Source organism: Pseudophryne corroboree, chromosome 1, assembly GCF_028390025.1.
Source record: "Pseudophryne corroboree isolate aPseCor3 chromosome 1, aPseCor3.hap2, whole genome shotgun sequence".
Classification (NCBI taxonomy): domain Eukaryota; kingdom Metazoa; phylum Chordata; class Amphibia; order Anura; family Myobatrachidae; genus Pseudophryne; species Pseudophryne corroboree.
The window spans coordinates 947,914,453-947,933,708 of NC_086444.1; the positions used below are offsets into that span (position 1 = coordinate 947,914,453).

General features: G+C 46.7%; 1 protein-coding gene across 1 annotated transcript in view; it reads left to right on the plus strand.

The window, feature by feature from the left end:
• SMARCA5 (SWI/SNF related, matrix associated, actin dependent regulator of chromatin, subfamily a, member 5) overlaps positions 1 to 19,256 on the plus strand; it is a 145,023-nt gene that overhangs the window by 117,428 nt on the left and 8,339 nt on the right. Inside the window, exons 16-20 of the mRNA XM_063920413.1 lie at positions 11,687 to 11,806; positions 11,938 to 12,048; positions 12,635 to 12,748; positions 12,828 to 12,950; positions 13,064 to 13,196. Coding sequence (XP_063776483.1) covers positions 11,687 to 11,806; positions 11,938 to 12,048; positions 12,635 to 12,748; positions 12,828 to 12,950; positions 13,064 to 13,196 — 601 coding nt within the window. The remainder of the gene's footprint in view (positions 1 to 11,686; positions 11,807 to 11,937; positions 12,049 to 12,634; positions 12,749 to 12,827; positions 12,951 to 13,063; positions 13,197 to 19,256) is intronic.

Genomic DNA, 19,256 nt, shown 5'->3' on the forward strand with positions numbered 1-19,256 from the left:
AGAATTTCTCATCAGGTTAACACACAAGCAGTAACAAATGTGCGCAAGGCAGTTAAAAGACCTCTTCCTATTGTACCAGAATCAGAGGAGGAGGAGGGTCTTATCATTGATGCAGAAGAAGGTGAGTTGATTGAAACTAACCTAGACGCCGATTGTCAGGAAGAAGACATGGCAGTCACAGGTCTTGATTCCTTAATTGAAGCGGTAAAGGAGATCCTAAATTTTAAATTGGAAGAAGTTAAGGAGTCAGAGGATTTTGAATTATTTGAATCCCAAAAACCGTGCTCAGCAGTGTTCCCCGTTCCTAAATTTCTCCAAACTCAGATGGAGTAAGCTTGGAAGCAGCCTGATAAACGTTTTCAATTTCCAAAGAGGTTTCAAGTGAAGTACCCTTTACCTAAAAATTTAATGGCTAAGTGGGAGACTCCACCAGTAGTGGATGCTTCACTAGGAAGGTTGTCAAAAATTTTTTTTTTTTTTTACCCATACCTAATGTGACTACTTTAAAGGATGCTTCAGATCGAAAGGTTGACACGGCTTTAAAGTAAATTTTTGTAGCAGCAGGTGCAGCACAGAGACCTACGATCATCTGTGCTTGGGTTAACAAGGCCATGGTCTGGACGTATTGTTCAGGCTATTGAAGAGGAAAATAGCCTGGAAGAGAGTACTCAACTGGCAGAGCATATTTGTGAATCAGCCTTTTGTGTCAAGCTCAAAGGATATTAGCAAGATAGCATCACGCATCTCTGCATCGGCCATTTCGGCTAGAAGGATTTTATGGCTTAGAGAATGGCAGGGAGACTGACTCCAAGATGGCGGTAGAAGCCATCCCCTTTGGGGGAAGAGATGCTTTTCGGTCCAGAGTTAGACAAGTGGATTTCACAAGCTACAGCAGGGAAGTCCACCTTTCTTCCTACGCCTTATACGAGAACCACTCCACAGGTTAGGAGAGGTTATTCGGGACCAGTATTTAATTCATTTAGATCAGTCCTTTCAAGCCAGAGGAAGAGGTTTCGGTGCACAAGCACGAGGAGGCAGAGGTATAGGCTGCTCACAGGCAACAGCCAGAAAGCAGGATAAACCTGCTTACAAGACCGTGATATGATGGTCTCCCAGCTCACCTGTGGTACCCCTTGGTGGGTGCATGGCTGGAAGGTTTTCGGGACATCTGGGCCAAAACCTCACTTTGGTTTAACATTATCTCCCAGGGGTACAAAATGGATTTTCAACAGAGACCTCAGTCAGTTCTTTACAACAGGATTTGCCTCGGTGTCCTCAGAAAGCGAAGACATTATTGACAGCGATTCAAAGATTGCTACGATCAGAGGTCAGTATTCCAGTCCCCGACTCTCAAAGAGGAACGGGTTTCTATTCAATTTTTTTTGTCGTGCCGAAGCCAGACCAATACTCAATTTAAAAGCTTTAACCAGTTTCTAACGGTCTACAAATTCAAGATGGAATCAATACAGTCGGTCATTGCAGGTTTGGAACAAGGAGAGTTAATGGTATCCATGGACATAAAGGAAGCATACCTTCATATCCCCATTTGGACTCCTCACCAAGCATACTTAAGATTTGCACTGGTGAAGGATCACTACCAATTCAGGGCCTTGCCATTCGGTCTATCATCAGCCCCAAGAATCTTTACGAAGATCATGGCAATAATGGTTGCAGGATTGAGACTTTTAGGGGTCACGATCATACCTTATCTAGACGATCTCTTGATCAAGGTATCCTCTCAGGAACAGCTGATCAAGGATGCTCAGATATTTCATCAATTTCTCATTCAACATGGGTGAATTGTGAACTTCCAGAAATCCAACCTCATGCCAACTCAATGGATTAATTTCCTAGTTCTCATCTTGGACACTGTACAATTGAGGGTATTCTTACCAGAGAACAAGATCCAGGACTTACAGAGGTTATTGACTCAGGTACGAAGGACACAGACGGTTTCTCTACACCTCTGTGTGCAACTTCTCGGGAAGATGGTGACATCTTTCGAGGCTCTCCAATACGGCAGACTTCACTCCTGACCATTCCAGATGAGCCTCATTGCTCAGGGAGCAGGTTCGCACTGGCTTCTACATCGAAGAATTCGACTTCCACCACAAATACGAGCCTCCTTAATTTGGTGGTCATTGCACAAGAACCTCGCAGCAGGCAAGAGATTCGGCATTTGGGATTGGAGGATCCTGACAACGGATACCAGTCTCAGAGGTTGGGGTGCTGTCTTAGAGGAACATCAGTTTCAGGGCAGATGGATGTTACAGGAGAGCAGGTTACCCATAAACATTCTCAAACTGAGAGCAGTTTACAATGCGCTTCTCTTAGCCGAAGACCTAGTCATGGGTCAGCACTTGAGGATACTGTCTGACAATGTCACAGTGACGGCATACATTAACAGTCAAGGAGGAACAAAGAGCAAAATTACGTTAAAGGAAGCCACAAAGATCTTGTTGTGGGCAGAAAGGCGACACATCGTCCTCTCGGCAGTGTTCATTCCAGGAGTGGAGAACTGGGAGGCAGATTTTCTGTTGCCAGGACATGCATCCAGGAGAGTGCCTACACCCACAGATCTTTGACATGGTGGTGAGGAGATGGGGTCTACCTCAGGTGGACCCGATGGCATCTCGATACAACCACCAGCTGCCCAGATGTGTGTCCAGGACAAGAGATCCAGCAGCAGAAGGAGTGGACACATTGACACTTCCTTGGTGTTACAGAAGGGTTTACATTTTTCCACTCATACCCAGAGTTCTCAAAAAGGCAAAGTGAGAACGGGTGTGGCCAATTCTAATAGCACCAGATTGGCCCCGCAGGAGTTGGTACTCTGATTTGGGGCTACTGGCGGAAGATCCTTGGTGGTTACCTCAGAGAGAGGACCTGCTATCTCAGGGGCCGTAGCCTCCACCCAGACCTGAACAGGCTGCGTTTAACGGCGTGGCTATTGAGACCCAGATCTTAAGAAACAGAGGGATTCCTACAATGATAGCCGCTAGGAAGCCGGTCACATCCATGCACTACTACAGAATTTGGAAGAAGTACATGGACTGGTGTCAAGAACGTGGGTGGAACTCTCAGGAATTCCACTTATCCAGACTTCTTCATTTCCTTCAGGCTGGTCTAGAGGGAAGACTAAGATTAGGTTCTTTGTAGGTTCAAGTTTCGGCTCTCTCCATCCTCTTTCAACAGCGTTTAGCATCATTACAAGAAGTTCAAACTTTCTTACAGGGGGTTCTGAGGATGCAACCTCCTTTCCGTCCTCCCTCTTCACCGTGGAACCTAAATTTCGTGTTGGAATTTTTGAGATCACCAACTTTTGAGCCGTTGGAAAGAACGGACCTGAAATATCTCTTGGAAGGTCACATTATTACTTGCCTTGTCTTCGGCCAGAAGAGTTTATGAATTGGGAGCCTTATGTTAAGAGTCCTTTACTAATTTTCCATGAGGAAATGGGCAGAACTCCGTACAAGGGCAGAGTTCCTTCCGAAGGTCGTTTCGGGGTTTCATGTAAACCAGCCGATTTGTAGTCCCATCTTTTCAGGGATATGCAGATGGGGACGTGTCTTTGGATGTTGTACAAGCTCTACAAATATACGTGCAAGTTACGTTGTCCTTCCGAAGGTCGGACCATTTGTTTGCTCTTTATGATGGTCCCCACAAGGGTTGGCCAGCATCTAAGCAGTCGTTGGCTAGATAGATTAGACTTGCCATTAGGCAAGCTTTTATATAGCTGGTGGTAAACAAGTTCCTGTTTAGACTGGTGCTCATACCACCAGATCCGTGGGTGCCTCATGGGCGGCCGCCAGTGGTGCTTCTACTACGCAACTTTGCAGAGCGGCAACGTGGTCATCAGTACACACGTTCACAAAATTTTACAAGTTTGATACTTTTGCGTTTGGAGATTCTAAGTTTGGACGTTTTAGTTTTGCAGGCCACTGACAGCACTCCCGCCCTTGGGAGTAACTTTGGGATGTCCCCTACTGTATAAGACTTTTCCAGTGTCCCCTAGTGGATGAAAGAGAAAAGAGGATTTTGGTACTTAGCGATAAATCCATTTCTCTGAATCCACTCGGGGACGCTGGACGCCCGCCTCGGTGCTGTCAGCCTGCTGTGTTCAAAGTTCTTGTTAGAACAGTTCGTGCAAACAGTGTTGGATTTTCTGTTAAGAGTTCTTGGATGCTGTTTGATATGTTGCACGGTTGGGTTCCTAGCCATTGGCTGTGGTTTCATGTCCTATTCTCTCCGTCAAATTTTCCAAACTGAGGGATGAGGGGCGTGAAGAGGGAGGAGCCGGCTGTGCGGACAATGCTAATTTTTAGATTGTGCCACACCTCCGGTTGCAAGCTTAACACCCCTACTGTATAAGGCTGTTCCAGTGTCCCCGAGTGGATTCAGAGAAATGGATTTATCGGTAAGTACCAAAATCCTCCTTTTCTCCAAAATGGTTTGGATGGTGGTTTGAGATTTGGGATATTTGAAGTTTCAGGTCTCAGCCCCCTCTATCTTTTTTTCAGCAACATCTGGCGTCCTTGCAGGAGTTCCAGACATTTTTGCAAGGAGTGTTGAGTAATACAACACCCTTTCGTCCTCCCACGGCCCCGTGGGATTTAAATTTGGTGTTAGAATTTTTTAGATTGGCAGTTTTTTAGCCTTTGGAGAAAGCAGATCTGAAATACTTGAGTTGGAAGGTAGTCCTGCTCCTAGCTTTAGCATCAGCGAGGAGGGTCTCCGAGTTAGGGGCTCTGTCATGTAGAAGTCCTTTCCTAGTTTTTCATGAGGACAAAGCGGGGCTCCGTACAAAAACTGTGGGGTTTTTTTTTGTTTTTTTTTTTACGTAAGGTGTTTTCCACACAAAACAGATTGTGGTCCCTTCCTTCCAGGGGCCTTGACATTGGATGTGGTCAGAGCCTTACGGGAATACGTACAGGCTACAAATTCCATTAGGAAGTAATGGTCCCAGGAAGGGCTGGCAGGCTTCAAAACACTTTGGCCAGATGGATACGACTAACCATAAAGCAGGCATCTCTCTCTAGTAGTAAGAGTTTCATTTCGGGTAGATGCTCATACTACCAGATCAGTGGGAGCTTCATGGGCTGCGGCTAGAGGAGCCTCTACTACCCAACTTTGCAGAGCGGCAACGTGGTCACTCGATTCTAGAAGTTTGATACGTTTGCATTTACAGCGGCAAACTTTGGATGGTAGGTTCTTCAGGCTTCGGACAGCACACTCGCCTGTGTGAGTATCTTTGGGACGTCCCCAGTTGTCTGAGAAATCTCCAGTGTCCCTTAGTGGATCATAGAGAAAAGAGGATTTTGGTACTTAACGATAAATCCATTTCTCTGAATCCACCCGCGGACATGACGCCCGCCTCGGTGCTGTCAGCCTGTGTGTTCTTGTTAATAATCAAACTTTTCTAACTAAATTTATGTTCATAGTTCTTGGTTACGTGTTGGTTCCTTCCAGTATGGTCTTGATTTTTCATGTTCCCTCTTCTCTTCGTCAAATTTTCAAACTGAAGGGATTAGCGGGCGTGTAGAGGGAATAGCCAGCTGTGCATAATTTTTTATTATATTGTGCTACCTCCAGTCTGCATCCCTTCACGCCCCAGCTGTCTGAGAAATCTTCAATGTTCCCGAGTGGATTCAGAGAAAAGGATTTATCAGTAAGTACCAAAACCTCTTTTTTGCCATGTGGTTAACTACTGCCGATATGGGTTAGAGTCAATTAGTTATAAACCTGGCGATGTGCCATTGCAGCCCAGAAATTGCAGATTTCTCTATCGTCCTAAGTGGATGCTGGGGTTCCTGAAAGGACCATGGGGAATAGCGGCTCCGCAGGAGACAGGGCACAAAAGTAAAGCTTTTACAGGTCAGGTGGTGTGTACTGGCTCCTCCCCCCATGACCCTCCTCCAGACTCCAGTTAGATTTTTGTGCCCGGCCGAGAAGGGTGCAATTCTAGGTGGCTCTCATAAAGAGCTGCTTAGAGAGTTTAGCTTAGGTTTTTTATTTTACAGTGATTCCTGCTGGCAACAGGATCACTGCAACGAGGGACAGAGGGGAGAAGAAGTGAACTCACCTGCGTGCAGGATGGATTGGCTTCTTGGCTACTGGACATGAAGCTCCAGAGGGACGATCACAGGTACAGCCTGGATGGTCACCGGAGCCACGCCGCCGGCCCCCTCACAGATGCTGAAGCAAGAAGAGGTCCAGAATCGGCGGCTGAAGACTCCTGCAGTCTTCTTAAGGTAGCGCACAGCACTGCAGCTGTGCGCCATTTTCCTCTCAGCACACTTCACACGGCAGTCACTGAGGGTGCAGGGCGCTGGGGGGGGGGCGCCCTGGGAGGCAAATGAAAACCTTTAAAAAGGCTAAAAATACCTCACATATAGCCCCAGAGGCTATATGGAGATATTTACCCCTGCCTAAATGTACTAAATAGCGGGAGACGAGCCCGCCGGAAAAGGGGCGGGGCCTATCTCCTCAGCACACGGCGCCATTTTCTGTCACAGCTCCGCTGGTCAGGAAGGCTCCCAGGTCTCTCCCCTGCACTGCACTACAGAAACAGGGTATAACAGAGAGGGGGGGCAAAATAAATGGCAATATATTAATATAAAAGCAGCTATAAGGGAGCACTTAATCATAAGGCTATCCCTGTCATATATAGCGCTTTTTGGTGTGTGCTGGCAGACTCTCCCTCTGTCTCCCCAAAGGGCTAGTGGGTCCTGTCTTCGTATAGAGCATTCCCTGTGTGTCTGCTGTGTGTCGGTACGTGTGTGTCGACATGTATGAGGACGTTATTGGTGTGGAGGCGGAGCAATTGCCAAATATGAGGATGTCACCTTCTAGGGGGTCGACACCAGAATGGATGCCTTTATTTGTGGAATTACGGGATAGCGTCAACTCGCTTAAGCAGTCGTTTGCCGACATGAGGCGGCCGGACACTCAATTAGTGCCTGTCCAGGCGCCTCAAACACCGTCAGGGGCTGTAAAACGCCCCTTGCCTCAGTCGGTCGACACAGACCCAGACACAGGCACTGATTCCGGTGGTGAAGGTGACGAATCAACCGTATTTTCCAGTAGGGCCACACGTTATATGATTTTGGCAATAAAGGAGATGTTACATTTAGCTGATACTACAGGTACCACTAAACAGGGTATTATGTGGGGTGTGAAAAAACTACTAGTAGTTTTTACCGAATCAGAAGAATTAAATGACGTGTGTGATGAAGCGGGGGGTGCCCCGATAAAAAACTGCTAATTTCAAAGAAGTTATTGGCTTTATACCCTTTCCCGCCAGAGGTTAGGGAGCGCTGGGAAACACCTCCTAGGGTGGACAAAGCGCTAACACGCTTATCAAAACAAGTGGCGTTACCCTCTCCTGAGACGGCCGCACTTAAAGATCCATCAGATAGGAGGATGGAAAATATCCAAAAAGGTATATACACACATGCAGGTGTTATACTACGACCAGCTATTGCGACTGCCTGGATGTGCAGTGCTGGGGTAGTTTGGTCAGAGTCCCTGATCGAAAATATTGATACCCTGGACAGGGACAATATTTTACTGTCGTTAGAACAAATAAAGGATGCATTTCTTTATATGCGTGATGCACAGAGAGATATCTGCACACTGGCATCACGGGTAAGTGCTATGTCCATTTCGGCCAGAAGAGCTTTATGGACACGACAGTGGACAGGCGATGCGTAGAGGAGTTATTTGGGGTCGGTCTATCGGATTTGGTGGCCACGGCTACGGCCGGGAAATCCACCTTTCTACCTCAAGTCACTCCCCAACAGAAAAAGGCACCGACCTTTCAACCGCAGCCCTTTCGTTCCTTTAAAAATAAGAGAGCAAAGGGCTATTCATATCTGCCACGAGGCAGAGGACGAGGGAAGAGACTGCAACAGGCAGCTCCTTCCCAGGAACAGAAGCCCTCCCCGGCTTCTACAAAAGCCTCAGCATGACGCTGGGGCTTCGCAAGCGGACTCGGGGGCGGTAGGCGGTCGTCTCAAGAATTACAGCGCGCAGTGGGCTCACTCGCAGGTAAATCCCTGGATCCTGCAGATAATATCTCAGGGGTACAGGTTGAAATTAGAGACAGAGCCACCTCGCCGTTTCCTGAAGTCTGTTTTACCAACGTCCCCCTCAGAAAGGGAGACGGTTTTGGAAGCCATTCACAAGCTGTATTCTCAGCAGGTGATAGTCAAGGTACCTCTTCTACAACAAGGGAAGGGGTATTATTCCACTCTTTTTGTGGTACCGAAGCCGGATGGCTCGGTAAGGCCTATTCTAAATCTGAAGTCCTTGAACCTGTACATAAAGAAGTTCAAGTTCAAGATGGAGTCACTCAGAGCAGTGATAGCGAACCTGGAAGAAGGGGACTTTATGGTATCCTTGGACATCAAGGATGCGTATCTCCACGTTCCAATTACCCCTCACACCAGGGGTACCTCAGGTTCGTTGTACAAAACTGTCACTATCAGTTTCAGACGCTGCCGTTTGGTTTGTCCACGGCACCTCGGGTCTTTACAAAGGTAATGGCCGAGATAATATTTCTTCTTCGAAGAAAAGGCGTATTAATTATCCCATACTTGGACGATCTCCTAATAAAGGCAAGGTCCAGAGAACAGCTAGAGATGGGTTTAGCACTATCTCAAGAGGTGCTAAAGCAGCACGGATGGATTCTGAATATTCCAAAATCCCAATTAATGCCGACAACTCGTCTGCTGTTCCTGGGGATGATTCTGGACACAGTTCAGAAAAAGGTTTTTCTTCCCGAAGAAAAAGCCAAGGAGTTATCTGACCTGGTCAGGAACCTCCTAAAACCAGGAAAGGTGTCTGTACATCAATGCACAAGAGTCCTGGGAAAAAATGGTAGCTTCTTATGAAGCAATCCCTTTCGGCAGATTCCATGCAAAGGGATCTGTTGGACAAATGGTCAGGGTCGCATCTTCAGATGCACCTGCGGATAACCCTGTCGCCGAGGACAAGGGTATCCCTTCTGTGGTGGTTGCAGGAGGCTCATCTATTGGAGGGCCGCAGATTCGGCATGCAGGATTGGATCCTGGTGACCACGGATGCCAGCCTGAGAGGCTGGGGAGCAGTCACACAGGGAAGAAATTTCCAGGGAGTGTGGTCGAGCCTGAAAAAGTCTCTTCACATAAGCATTCTGGAACTAAGAGCAATCTACAATGCTCTAAGCCAGGCGGAACCTCTGCTTCAAGGAAGACCGGTGTTGATCCAGTCGGACAACATCACGGCAGTCGCCCATGTAAACAGACAGGGCGGCACAAGAAGCAGGAGGGCAATGGCAGAAGCTGCCAGGATCCTTCGCTGGGCGGAGAATCACGTGATAGCACTGTCAGCAGTATTCATCCCGGGCGTGGACAACTGGGAAGCAGACTTCCTCAGCAGACACGACCTTCACCCGGGAGAGTGGGGACTTCATCCAGAAGTTTTCCACATGCTATTAAACCGTTGGGTAAAACCAATGGTGGACATGATGGCGTCTCGCCTCAACAAAACACTGGACAGGTATTGCGCCAGGTCAAGAGATCCGCAGGCAATAGCTGTGGACGCGCTGGTAACACCTTGGGTGTACCAGTCGGTATATGTGTTTCCTCCTCTGCCTCTCATACCAAAGGTATTGAGGATTATACGGCAAAGAGGAGTAAGACTAGTGGCTCCGGATTGGCCAAGAAGGACTTGGTACCCGGAACTTCAAGAGATGGTCACGGACGATCCGTGGCCTCTACTTCTGAGAAGGGACCTGCTTCAGCAGGGTACTTGTCTTTTTCAAGACTTACCGCGGCTGCGTTTGACGGCATGGCGTTTGAATGCCAGATCCTAAAAGGAAAAGGCATTCCAGAAGAAGTCATTCCTACCTTGATAAAGGCAAGGAAGGAAGTCACCGCGAAGCATTATCGCAGTATTTGGCGAAAATATGTTGCGTGGTGCGAGCAGCGGAGTGCTCCGATGGAGGAATTTCAACTGGGTCGTTTTCCTACATTTCCTGCAATCAGGATTGTCTATGGGTCTCAAATTGGGATCTATTAAGGTTCAAATTTCGGCCCTATCAATATTCTTCCAAAAAGAATTGGCCTCAGTCCCTGAGGTCCAGATTTTTATCAAAGGAGTACTGCATATACAGCCTCCTGTGGTGCCTAAGGTGGCACCGTGGGATCTAAATGTAGTTTTAGATTTCCTCAAATCCAATTGGTTTGAACCACTAAAGAATGTGGATTTGAAATATCTCACATGGAAAGTGACTATGTTACTGGCCCTGGCTTCGGCCGGGAGAGTATCTGAACTGGCGGCTTTGTTTTATAAAAGCCCTTATTTAATTTTCCATTCGACATAGGGCAGAGCTGCGGACGCGTCCGCATTTTCTCCCTAAGGTGGTATCAGCGTTTCACCTGAACCAGCCTATTGTAGTGCCTGCGGCTACAGACGACTTGAAGGACTCCAAGTTGTTGGACGTTGTCAGAGCCTTAAAAATATACATTTAAAGGACGGCTGGAGTCAGAAAATCTGGCTCGCTGTTTATACTGTATGCACCCAACAAGTTGGGTGCACCTGCTTCTAAGCAGTCGATTGCTCGTTGGATTTGTAACAAAATTCAACTTGTACATTCTGTGGCAGGCCTGCCACAGCCTAAATCTGTTAAGGCCCATTCCGCAAGGAAGGTGGGCTCATCTTGGGCGGCTGCCCGAGGGGTCTCGGCATTACAACTCTGCCGAGCAGCTACGTGGTCAGGGGAGAACACGTTTGTAAATTTTTACAAATTTGATACCCTGGCAAAGGAGGACCTGGAGTTCTCTCATTCGGTGCTGCAGAGTCATCCGCACTCTCCCGCCCGTTTGGGAGCTTTGGTATAATCCCCATGGTCCTTTCAGGAACCCCAGCATCCACTTAGGACGATAGAGAAAATAAGAATTTACTTACCGATAATTCTATTTCTCGGAGTCCGTAGTGGATGCTGGGCGCCCATCCCAAGTGCGGATTATCTGCAATACTTGTACATAGTTATTGTTAACTAATTCGGGTTATTGTTTAGGAAGCCATCTTTCAGAGGCTCCTCTGTTATCATACTGTTAACTGGGTTTAGATCACAAGTTGTACGGTGTGATTGGTGTGGCTGGTATGAGTCTTACCCGGGATTCAAAATCCTCCCTTATTGTGTACGCTCGTCCGGGCACAGTACCTAACTGGAGTCTGGAGGAGGGTCATGGGGGGAGGAGCCAGTACACACCACCTGACCTGTAAAAGCTTTACTTTTGTGCCCTGTCTCCTGCGGAGCCGCTATTCCCCATGGTCCTTTCAGGAACCCCAGCATCCACTACGGACTCCGAGAAATAGAATTATCGGTAAGTAAATTCTTATTTTTTGTATGCAGCCTAGTAAAGTGGCGAACAAAAATCCCTGATCTCGTGAGTACCGCAAATGTGGCATATACTTACTTACTGGGTGAGTAAGCTCATGCTAATTGTATCAACCTATATAAATGTATGTACACAATTCTATACGTTTTTGCCTTAAAGGTTTTAGGCTGATATACATCAGAGAATCCAGTACTTAATCGAGGAATCGCATTTATCAGTTTTTCCTAGAAATTTTCTATAAATCTACTTCTCCTTGCTGAGTTTTTTTTATTTTTGTTTTATATTTTTATTTTTTTTAGACTGCAGAAATGAAAGAGAAACTCTCAAACATGGGTGAAAGCTCATTGAGGAACTTTACTGTGGATACGGAGTCCAGTGTTTATAATTTTGAAGGTGAAGATTACAGAGAAAAACAAAAGGTAAAAATGACTTCCACAGTTAATATTGTTGCGTTTGTATACGCGTTGTTTTTTTTTTAATGTAATGTTTATGGAGCAGTATGCCTTATTTAATATATTCTTATGACTATTTTTTATTTATTTTTAACAAGATGGCATTTACCGAATGGATTGAACCTCCAAAGCGTGAAAGAAAAGCAAATTATGCTGTTGATGCCTATTTTAGAGAAGCTCTTCGTGTCAGTGAACCAAAAATACCGAAGGTAAGTGTATGAGATTGACTTTAGTACAATCCCAATAAAAAAGAGCAGATGAAGTCCCCCTCTGTTGCATTGGGGGCACCTTGGGTATATCATACAGGTTGAGTCTCCCTTATCCAAAATGCTTGGGACCAGAGGTATTTTGGATATGGGATTTTTCCGTATTTTGGAATAATTGCATACCATAATGAGATCATGGTGATGGGACCTACATCTAATCACAGAATGCATTTATGTTACATATACACCTTATACACACAGCCTGAAGGTAATTTTAGCCAATATTTTTTATAACTTTGTGCATTAAACAAAGTGTGTGTACATTCACACAATTCATTTATGTTTCATATACACCTTATACACACAGCCTGAAGGTAATTTAATACAATATTTTTAATAACTTTGTGTATTAAACAAAGTTTGTGTACATTAAGCCATCAAAAAACAAAGGTTTCACGATCTCACTCTCACTCAAAAAAGTCCGTATTTCGGAATATTCCGTATTTCGGAATATTTGGATATGGGATACTCAACCTGTATTAGCCCTTTTCTCCTTCATGGCAAATAACTTTTGTTACGATCTGCCTAGGCTCCACGACCTCCAAAACAACCAAATGTTCAAGATTTTCAATTTTTCCCTCCACGATTATTTGAGTTATTGGAAAAGGAAATTCTTTATTATAGAAAAACAATTGGTTATAAGGTAAGATATTTTGAATTTCAAGCTAAATTTTCAGTATAATTTCTGTACTACAGTCACTAATGCTGTTCTGCTACCTCAGGTACCTCGCAACCCTGACTTACCTAATGCAGCACAGGCACAAAAGGAAGAACAGTTGAAGATTGATGAAGCAGAGCCACTTAATGACGAAGAGTTGGATGAAAAGGAAAAATTACTAACTCAGGTGTGCAAAGCAGCAGTTTATTGGCTTTCAAGACGTTATGATTATGAAACACAAATGCGTATCTTTTAGATGTCATATTTATGCTAAGGGAATGTTCTGTCTTCATTTTTCAGGGCTTTACCAATTGGAACAAGAGAGATTTTAACCAGTTCATCAAAGCCAATGAAAAATGGGGACGCGATGACATTGAAAATATTGCCCGTGAAGTGGAAGGCAAAACTCCGGATGATGTAATGGAGTATTCAGGTAACGGTTTCCCTTATGTTTTTGCAAGCAGGGGTGTAAATATGTAAGTGGTTTATTTGTTGTAAAGACAATTGGTTTGTGTTCACTGCTCAATTTTTAGATCATTTTTGATGTTTCCCGTGGATAAGTAGGCTTCTAGCTTATCTGCAGTAGAGTTTGGGGACATTTTTGGAGCCAAGATGTCATGTGCATCTTTACAAATACAGGGTCCAACTGTAAAATGGAAAGCTTATCATTCACGCTTCCATCGCAGGATCTAGTTTAATTTGTTACAGTAGTTCTGGCTTCACTACATGAATTCTCAGTAGTGGTGTTGGCTAAAACCATGAAGCCTCACAATTCAATTGAATGAAATGGTAGTGCTTTTTCTTATCTTTGCTAGTGTGGAGACACAGAACCACCACAAGAAATATAAGTGAATGGGGCAGAAGCAGAACTAATGAGCAACAGGGATATATACAGTGCATCCGGAAAGTATTCACAGCGCTTCGCTATTTCCACATTTCTCTTTCATCCATCTGGGGGACGCTGCGCTGTTACTTGTGGGTTTGAGTGTGTGGATGGGAGTTTGGCACAGAACCTATCAAAACTAACTCCTCCACCCCCTCTAACCCCTCCCATCTCCAGCCTACCACCAGATCACCTCAGTTTTAGTTTTGTGCCTGAGGAGTACAGGCACAGATTCCTTAGCTATAGCTTTTAGTTAGGTTTTATTTCTTTTCTTTAGATTTCTTCAATAATACTTAGTCCCTGTCCACAGGTGACAAGTATAACAGGAGTGGGGTTAGTCAGTATGCTTTTACTCACTCCTTTTTGCGCCTCTGGGGAGTCACCATACTGCGGTCACTGGGGCTTTCTCATTCCGGGCTCAGATCCGAGGAGGCATAAACAGAGCGGGGGACACTGGCTGTCACGGTAGGACAAGATCCTAATCCCCCCCCCCTCCCCCTGTTCCCCTATTATGGAGGAGACTGTATTCACAGTTCTAGCGGACGGGATCACTCAAATCACTGCCGCTAGTTTTCTTTTCACTGCAGCGCTAAGGTCCCTGCGGGCAGCACTAGCGCACGGGATCTCTCAGATCGCCGCCGCTAGTGTAACAGCGCAGAGAGCGGAAGGTCCCTTCAGGGAAGGGGGACGTATGACGCTCCGGTCAATGAAGGGGAGCGGTAACCGCGGCGGGATGCTGGGGGAGATGACGTCTTCCCGCATTGCACACCCGCCATGTAGCGTCCGTCGTCCTCACTCTGTGGGGGCGGGTCCCACCTTCAGGCGCCATCTTACTGCTTGCTGCCGGAGTGGAAGCGAGGGACACTGCGCTGACGCCACAACACACAGGGACAGCATCTCACCCTGTATATCTCACAGGCGGGGAGCAGCAAAATAGCAAGTATAAGATTGTAAGAAGTATCCTGCAAGGTTTCCCACAGGCTGTCTTGACTTTATCAGTTGTTTAGTACTCACACTGAGATTTACAGGAGGGGTACACAATTTGTCAGCAACTGTATAGGTGGGAAGCCTTTTATATAGAAATTTCCTTTATTTAATAAGTCACTAAAAAAAAAAAAAAAAAAATATATAATAATGACCAGTAAGCCAGACAAACCTACTAAGGGGAAGACAGGCTCAGCTGTATATTTTGCCTGTTCTCAGTGTGGTTCAAAGATGTCAAAGGGTAGCACGGATCCTGGTTCGCTCTGCAGGACATGCTCCGTGACACCTACAGTAGAGCAGCCTAGTGTATCAGCAGATCAGTCAGTCCCTCTGTGGGCCAGGAACATGGCCGACGCTATTGCTGATTTACGTCAATCACAGTCAGGGGTGGATTCCGGTCAGTCGGCTATGGAGCCACCTTGGGCAAGGAATATGGGAAAAAGTATTGTTGACTTGGCACAGTCTATTAACAAGATGGTGTCAGCGTCCAGTTCGGCGGCCGCTAAGCGACAGCATCCGGTGGCCGCTATCACCTTCCCAGGAGAGGACTTGGATCCGGTATCCGCTCCTCTGGAGGAGGGCGAACTGGAGTCTGAGTGGGAGGATACTTCCGCCTGGGAAGAGGAGGAATTATCTACAAGTTCAGGTGTCAGATTATTGATTGAGGCCATCCGTCAGACTCTTAATATTCAGGATTCGGCGGAGGCGGAGACTTCAGGTTTCTTCAAGCGTCAGAAAAGACAAGTAGTAGTCTTTCCGTCTTATACTCATTTTGAAGACATTTTGAAGGAACCTTGGCTTAGGCCAGATTCACGATTTCAGGCTCCTAAGAAATTAAAATTTTTGTATCCCTTTGCAGATGACGACACAAAATTCTGGGAGACTGCTCCGAGAGTGGATGCTCCTATTTCTCATTTGGCGAAGGCTACGGTAATTCCTTCAGCACAATCAGTGACATTAAAGGATCCAACAGATCGGAAGCTTGAAGCTATTCTTAAGTCCATTTTTGCTTTATCAGGTATTTCTCTGCGCCCAATACTTGCTAGTGCCTGGGTCCTTAAAGCCGTTGATGAATGGTTGGGCCAGGTGGTATCTGGCATGCAGTCAGATGACCCATCAGAGGCTATTCAGCTGGCTGAGCAGATCTTCGAGGCGGTCACCTTCGTTGGTGAGGCCTTACTAGACTCTGTCTCACTACAGTCGCGGGTATCTGCTCAGGCGGTTACAGCAAGGCGTGCGCTATGGCTTCGTGTTTGGAACGCTGACTCTGATTCAAAACAGACATTGACAGCGGTTCCTTTTGAAGGAGAGTTCCTCTTTGGTTCAGAGCTTAAAAAGATTATCTCTGATACTACAGGTGGTAAGAGTCCATTTCTTCCAGTTGCCCCTCAGAAGTCAAGAGCGACTAGGTTTCGATCCTTCCGTACTCAGAGTAGGGGCGGGTTCCAGTCCTTTCGGGCCTTTTCAAGATTCCCACGTAGAGGCGTGTACCGTGGTAGGGGCGCACAAGCACCTCGCAGAGCGGCAGTCAAACCTGCCGACAAGCCTGCAGCATGACGCAAGGAATCCCCTGGAGGGATCCTTGGTAGTGGGAGCGCGGTTACTACAGTTCAAAGAGGTGTGGCTCCTGTCGCATCCGGATCAGTGGGTGTCTGGAGTCATAACCCGAGGTTACATTTTAGATCTCGAAGAACCTGTTCCAAACCGTTTCTTCATCACTCCTCTTCCGCGGGATCCCTCCAGACGACAAGCAATAACTCAGGCTACTTTCACGCTCTTGAAACAAGGAGTAATTCGTTAAGTTCCCAGAACTCAACGCGGTCAAGGGTTTTACTCAAGTCTTTTTCTAGTAAACAAACCGGACGGTTCCTTTTGGCCCATTTTAAATCTAAAGTGCCTTAATCCTTACCTTTCTGTCCAGAAGTTCAAAATGGAATCGATTCGTTCAATCATCGCAGCCATGGAACCAGAGGAATATTTGGCATCTATCGACATAAAGGACGCTTATCTCCACGTTCCAATTTGGTCGGGTCACCAATGTCTGTTGAGGTTCGCACTAAGGCCCTGGCACTTCCAGTTTCAGGCTCTTCCCTTCGGTCTTTCCACGGCCCCTCGAGTATTTACAAAAATATTGGGTCACGTGGTAGCGGTCCTCAGAGGCCAGGAGATCAATATTACTCCTTATCTAGACGATCTACTTCTAAAAGCTTCCTCGCCAGAACTTCTTCAACTACACCTACAGCGCACCACGGCCACTCTGCAATCCTTCGGATGGATTGTGAATTTCCAAAAATCTTCCCGGACTCCCTCTCAGGAGATATTGTTTCTAGGTCTCCTGTTCGACACAAGGAGGCAGAGGGTTTTTCTACCTCCGGACAAGATTCAGGATCTCGGGTCCAGGATTCGCTCTCTCTTACAATTGCCAAGGGTGTCGGTTCTCAGATGTATGCAGGTGTTGGGCAAGATGGTAGCAGCGTTCGAGGCGGTACCATATGCCAGATTTCATGCTCGTGTGCCCTTCAGTCTCAGATTCTGGGCTCTTGGAATCGGACGGATCCGCATCTGGACTTGCAATTATGCCGGCTGTCGGTTCAGACTCGACAGTCTCTACTTTGGTGGCTTCACAGTCCAAATCTGACCAAAGGAGCACCGTTCACGGTATGGGATTGGATGATGGTCACCACGGACGCCAGCCTCACCGGTTGGGGGGCGGTATTTCAGTCTCAGCATCTCCAGGGGCTCTGGAGCGTTCAGGAATCAAGGCTACCAATCAACATTTTAGAGTTAAGAGCAATTCGGTATTCTCTGGTTCAGATACAGGACAGTGTCAGGGGTCACCCAGTACGCATCCAATCAGACAACGCAACAGCAGTAGCTTACATAAACAAGCAGGGAGGAACTCGCAGTTGGAGAGCCATAAAGGAAGTCACACATATTCTACAGTGGGCGGAGAAGTGGATTCCGACCATATCCGCAATTCACATTCCAGGGGTAGAAAACTGGGAAGCAGATTTCTTAAGCCGCCACACGATACATCCGGGGGAATGGGAACTACATCAAGAAGTCTTTCTGACCCTGGTGTCTCAGTGGGGCACACCCGACATAGATCTCATGGCATCCCGCCTAAACCGAAAGTTACCTCAGTACGGCTCTCGCACTCAAGACCCTCAAGCAACGCTAATCGATGCATTGACAGCCCCGTGGCAATTTCGTCTCGGATATGTGTTTCCTCCAATTCCCTTGATACCGCGTCTTCTTCAACGCATCCGCAGAGAGGGTCTACCAGTCATTCTTGTAGCACCAGACTGGCCTCGACGTCAGTGGTACACTCTTCTTCGGAGCATGGTGGTCGGAGAACCGTTCAGTCTTCCTCTATGACCCGATCTCCTCTTACAAGGTCCTTGTCACCATCAGGGTTTAGATCGTCTGGCTTTGACGGCTTGGTTCTTGAATCCAACATTTTAAGAGCTAAAGGATTATCTCGTCCAGTGGTAAAAACAATGCTTCAGGCTAGGAAGCCTGTCACTTCTCGTATTTATCACAGGGTATGGCGTATTTACATTGCTTGGTGTGAAAGGCGTGTGTTGTCCCCGCACCTCTTCCAATTACCTCGTCTGCTCTCTTTTCTCCAGGAGGGTCTGACTAAGGGACTTCGTTTGTCTTCTCTTAAGGGACAGGTTTCGGCACGGTCGGTACTTTTTCAAAAAAGATTGGCTACCATTCCGGATGTTCAGACCTTCTTTCAGGGTGTACTCAGGATTCAACCTCCCTTTATACCTCCGGTTCCACCGTGGGATTTAAATCTGGTTCTTCAGGCTCTCCAGAAGCCTCCGTTTGAACCATTAAATTCTGTTGAGTTACGTTTTCTTACTCTTAAAGTGGTTTTTCTCTTGGCCATTGCCTCCGCTAGGCGTGTTTCTGAGTTGGCAGCCCTTTCTTGCAGGCCGCCTTTGTTGGTTTTTCACGACAATCGAGTGGTTTTGCGTACAAAGCCTTCTTTTCTGCCTAAAGTGGTATCGGCTTTCCATATGAATCAGGACATTGTTCTTCCGGCGTTTGTTCCAGAATCTGCTGGAGGGGATTGCCATTTGGCCTCCTTAGATGTTGTTAGAGCCTTACGCATATATTTGTCCCGTACAGAATCTATTCGACGTACGGATACCTTACTGATTTTGTTTGCTGCGCCCAAGCGTGGCTGGCCGGCCTCTAAAAATACAGTGGCGCGCTGGGTTACATCTGCTATTAGACAGGCTTATGTTTCTTCAGCGTTACCTGTTCCTGATTCGTTGAGGGCTCATTCGACCAGAGCTGTTGGATCCTCTTGGGCTGTGCGCGGTGGAGTGTCCGTCGAGCAGTTATGTCGAGCGGCAACCTGGTCTTCCGTGCATACCTTCACAAAGTTCTACCGTTTTCATACTTTTGGTTTGGAGTCTGCCTCTGTTGGGCGTCAGATTTTACGGACGGCTATGCCGTCCACGTCTCCCTCCTCTAATTAGCTTGCTTTGGGAAATCCCACAAGTAACAGCGCAGCGTCCCCCAGATGGATGAAAGAGAAATAGGGATTTTTGCTACTTACCGTAAAATCTTTCTCTGATTCCATCTGGGGGACGCTGCGATCCCTCCCGT